The sequence below is a fragment of the Coenobita brevimanus genome, chromosome 110 (assembly GCF_032717465.1).
Source record: "Coenobita brevimanus isolate Jiangsu-jjx chromosome 110, ASM3271746v2, whole genome shotgun sequence".
Lineage (NCBI taxonomy): Eukaryota > Metazoa > Arthropoda > Malacostraca > Decapoda > Coenobitidae > Coenobita > Coenobita brevimanus.
In genome coordinates, this window is record NC_137063.1 from 1252501 (window position 1) to 1257753 (window position 5253).

General features: G+C 43.3%; 1 protein-coding gene across 1 annotated transcript in view; it reads right to left on the reverse strand.

Moving 5' to 3' along the window:
- Positions 1-4977, reverse strand: part of LOC145417396 (monocarboxylate transporter 12-B-like) — a 7728-nt gene extending 2751 nt beyond the window's left edge. The window contains exons 1-5 of the mRNA XM_080286074.1: positions 4796-4977; positions 3526-3764; positions 1907-2761; positions 1557-1748; positions 243-450 (exon numbers count right to left, since the gene is read on the reverse strand). Of these exons, the coding sequence (XP_080142200.1) occupies positions 243-450; positions 1557-1748; positions 1907-2761; positions 3526-3764; positions 4796-4977 (1676 nt within the window). The remainder of the gene's footprint in view (positions 1-242; positions 451-1556; positions 1749-1906; positions 2762-3525; positions 3765-4795) is intronic.
- Positions 4978-5253: the final 276 nt, after the last annotated feature.

Here is a 5253-nt window from a genome sequence, read left to right on the forward strand (position 1 = left end):
ACAGCAGCCTGAAGCTTCACCCCACCACACCTTCCCTCCCACCTCCTTCATTTGTGGAGACCTGGCTTCACTGCACGTAATATCACAAGTCGTCTCTTCTTTTGCAGTCTCCAAGCCTGTCTGTCTTCCATATCTCAACTTCCTTCCTCTTCTTTTGTTCCTTAAATTGTAATTTTTAACACTCAATAAGCCACATCACAAGCTGTACCTTAGCTGACCTTTTTACGTTCATATCCACTTACACTTTCATATCTTTCTTTCTGCTCTCTTTATCCTTGCTCTTTTCTTCCCCTTTGCCCCAGCTTTTTCCCCTGCCCAGCTCCTTCTCTTTTCGCTTATCGTAGGCAAGTGCTGCTGGGAGGAACAGGGAGAGGATGATGGTGATGAGGGCGGTGGAGGCGAGAGCACACATGGTGATGGTGTAGCTGCCACTCACGTCCCGGATCACACCTGCGGCGGAACACTTAATTAGCAACAGGTACAGGTACAGCACAGTGCTCCGTTAATAATGATTGTAGATAGGCAAATAAATTTCTCATCATTATCATACTTACTGTGAAATCTCTGTGAGTGCACTAGGAAAAACAATGCATTAACAGTACACGAACATTTATAAGGAATATGGCATGTCTTAGTAGGCCAATAAATGCGACGAAAGCTAATTACTGTAGTACTGAGTAACTCTGAGATGGACTTCAAAGGGCTTCACTTTGATACCCCCTACTTACAAGACCATAGAGCAATTCTTCCAACAAATCAGGAGTGCAGAAACAAGTATTTTCCTTAACCAGTGCATTGCTACCTCCGGATTTCATCACTTTACAGAATCAAAAAGCAGTGATGTATGGGAGATGAAATTTTAATGATTGTTCCTTCTGTAGCAGCCGTGGCTCAGTAGGCTAGAGTACTCAGCGCTGATCGAAGGGTCGGAGGATCGAATCCACCCAAGGGTCAATGGTAGACATCAGGAAGGGCATCCGGTCATAAAATGCTACAAGCTCCAATCCAAAGTCCTCTGCCCAGGGGCAACGTCTTAGCCCTTCGGGGATACCTGGCATAAAAAAAAAAAAAAAAAAAAAAAGTTCGTTCTGTACTGAGTGGACATCAATGGTCGTCATCTCAAAAACTTTCCTGTACCATATATCTGTTTACTTCATGAACATGAGAGTGAAAGTCTGAAAGTAAGTTTTATTTGACATTTCAGTTAACTATCCAGTATGTTCTAAGCCAACTCAGCCCCAGGATCCTACAGCAACATGGGACATTGTTCTCGTCACGTATTCTACACTGGACCATTTCTCTCTTGGCGCTGCTTCGGTAGCGCTTGGAAAGTTGAAAACAAGATCCGAAAGCTAAACACTTTTAATTTATATAAACCTGAATCTATACGCTAAACATCATGACTACAAGGTGGCTCACTCTCCTAATCCATGACTACTACAAGGTGGCTCACTCTCCTAATCCATGACTACAAGGTGGCTCACTCTGCTAAGCCATGACTACAAGGTGGCTCACTCTCCTATCTCCCACACCTTTACTTATTCCCCTAGACTTACCAAAAAGGGGGCCTGAAGCGAAGAGCCATATGCCATTAATCACCCCTGCCACACCCATTATGGCCATGTGCTTGTAGACTCCCATGCTCTCAACCATCAGCAGTGTATAGAGACTAAAGCAAGACCCTGCCATGAACCCAAACATCCCCAGCGACACGTTTATCCACACTATCCCCTCCACGAAGCAGAACACTGTGAAGGATAGGAACTGATGACAACAGCGAAGGTGAATCAACTTATCGCTATAGTTATACGTATTCAAATAATCATTCTCATCAAAATATCTTACATGCAAACTTTCAGTACTGTCACGTATTGATTTATGTCTAATCTTATCAGTTTCTACTTACTAACAATCATAACCATAAGTCCTGCGGTGCTGATAATGATGAGGACACGGGTATTGAAAAATGGTAGGTCAGTCAGGGGGGTCACCACAAACCTAGAGAGAAGGTTAAAGATGCTGCACAGTGACACCCCCCATGACGCCTGTTCCTGTGTATATCCCTCAGACTTCATGGCAAATGGCACCATCATCATGAAGTTCAGATAGACACCAAGCACAAAACATCCTCCCACGGAAATGATGAGAGCTGACGCGTACCGCAGAATTCCAATGTTTCTGAGTAAAGTTCTGAATACAGCTACCAAAGTGGTTTTCAAGTCAGGTTTGTTTTTTGATGCACTGAGTGGTATGTGACTCTTAGTTCTGGTTGTTTCTTTGTTCACGGTAAGACTAAGGTCACCAGTACTTTTCCCACTGTTTTCGATCCACGTTTTAGAAGGTATCGGTTCAATTGTTTCAACCAGTCCCCGATTCTCCGTTGTGCCATCATCTGTTTCATCATTTCCTGGCTTATAAGTGCTGAAGATATCATGAAGTTCACTGTCAACATCTATTGTAAGATGTTTATCGCCGGATACTTCTTTTGGGGTTACTGTTTTTCCATCCTTTTCCCGTTTGTGCCACGCAACGGGGTGGAAGACTGCAGCAGCGGCACAGTTATTGAGCATGAAGGCAGCGATGATGAGGGTGGCTCCCCTGAAGGCATACTCCTGCTGCAGGTAGGTGATGGCGGGAGGACCCAGTGTCCCACCTAAAGAGATCCCCGCTGACATGATTCCAGTGGCCCGACCTCGCAGTCTCTTCAAGTAAAAGGGAATGATGCAGTGGGCCACCAGGCAGCACAGACCAGACCCCAGACCTAGACAAACAAAACACTGATTAAACGTTGGGTGAATGAGAAAAGATAGCTTACATCCAGGCTCTTATTTAATATTTAGGACACCGTTCCGATAATTCAATCACATGCTTATACATTCTCTTGTATAGGGATGCAGTGTCATGAGGGTGAATACTCGTATCTCAATATCTTATGACAAAATAAAAATATGCATGGAGGAAATAATTGTACTGTCCCATTCTTCACTCAATTTCACAGGCCGCTTCAGCCATCTGCTCTTCCTCTTCAGTGTAATACATTGTTGACCTATCACTGCATTCATGTACTTTCCTCCTGTTGTAACATATGCACTACATTTATCCCTCTTGAGAGGTAGGGATTCTTAAATCTTTTCGTGTGTTTGCCACAAGATGGTTTTTACTCTCTCTTGAAGTGGTGTCTCGTCCTTTAACGACGGTGACGTTACAATCACCCTTGCGTGCAATATCAGGGACGAGTCAAAAGTCTGGGTCGAGTCAGTATCTTCCAAAACCCTCCCTCCCAGCTTTTCATTGATCAACATGCAACACAACTGAGCAATGTCTATATTCCCTGGGGTACAAAAGAAATGAATGAGAGAGCTTGCCCTGCATCACCACACATCCTCAGGAGCCCTTATTTTGTCAACCCTGGCACAACAAACAATATCTTAATCGACCGCCTTATCATATGACACCGACCACCTCAGCAATGGCACAAAAATATTGGATGCTCTCTCTCTCTCTCTCTCTCTCTCTTTTACTAACCTATGAGAAGAGAGTGTGAGAAGAAGAGGTAGGGAGCGCTGGTGGCGAAGGCAGAGAAAGTAAAACCAGCACTAATAAGCAGCCCACCGACAAAGGCCACACCTCTCCAGCCAAAGTGTTCCACTAGCGCCCCGCCCAGAAGGTTTGAGCCGCTCCACAAGAAACTCTCAGCGTTAAAGATGGCTGCCACTACTGCTGAGGGCGTCTGTAGCTGGTTAAGGAAGTCCAGGAAGAGGATGCTGAAACAGTTACTGATGATTCCCACAGAGTTCTGATGATTGAAAGTTAGCCATTAGACGCATCCAGTCAGTCAGTAAATAAAATAAGTCGACGATACATTTATCCCTTGTTTTTTGCGAGCGTTTGGAATAGAGACGCACGTGTATTGCAAAACTTTACTCTCGTTTATTGCAAAACTTTACGCCCGTGTATTGCGAAACTTTACGCCCTTGTATTGCGAAACTTTACACCCGTGTATAGAGAAACTACGATTGATGAAACCAGTCTAAAAGAATGATGATCTAAAATTTCTCGGTAGGATTCCAAAGCTTAGACATCAAAGTATGTTGACTGATGTGGACTTTCTGATGATGTAGCATAAAATATTAACTTCATCCTATAATACACCATGAAATAATTTAGTTTTTATCCTGAGACTGTTTACTTCCTCACGAGTACGCGGATATATTGTACGGCATGAGAGGAATGAGTTAGGGGAACAGGAGGAAGGGTAGTGAGTGGAGTGATGGTGTGAGTGACCTGATTAAGGATAAAGATGTATGTACCTGCATTGCAGGGTTTCATTATCGTTTGTACTCTCTTCTGTATATAGTAACGACACAGAAATGACGTTATTTTTAATGCTTGCAAATTAATATAAACATTATCAGTCTTACGTGAGGAAAGAAATGACGATGTAATGTTTGGAGTCTAATATCCATTCTATATTTTACAGTCACATTCTATCAGCTTGTAATGGTGGATGCTGTAGTCTAAAATGGCTGTGCTTTTAGAGGTAAGATACTTTCAAAGATGAGTTAGTATTGCTCTAATATTCTTGCAAAGATTAGTTACAACCTCCCAAATACTCACCATTACCACCCTTATACTCACCATTAGGACAAAAGTACCTAATAGGACAACGTAGGCCCAACCACCATCCAAAACCTCGGGTTCATCATCATCATCATCATCATTATCATCACCCAGCCTTTCCACATCCTTCTCTCTGCCACTTTCTTGTCGCATAGTCAATTTCTCCTCCTCCTGCCTTATCTCTTGCCCGCCCGAGGCATTCACAACTTCTGCCCTCTCCTTATCTTTAATCTCAGCCTTATCAGTGGTCCCAGGGTCACCCGCACAACCAGACTGGTTCGCTCTAGATATCGGGGTGTTGTTGTCAGTCATTTTTTCGTCCTCATTGACATCGGTTTGTTCGTCGTGTAGAGACATCGTCTCTATCCATTAATAATGGTTCTCAATTTAATTTAATCTTCAAAACGACTTTGTAATTTTATGTTATACTCCGACTCCACACTTTACACTTAAACTAACCCACAGGTGATTTTAGGTAAATATTAGATGTCGCTGAAAAACCATTAATATTATTACACATAGTTCTTTTCTAAACCCATATAGCAGAGGGAAAGGACGAGAATACGATCAAGTGACGGGGTGGAGAGGTGAAGGCTGCATGAAGGACACTGAGAGACTGGGACAGGGCAGCTT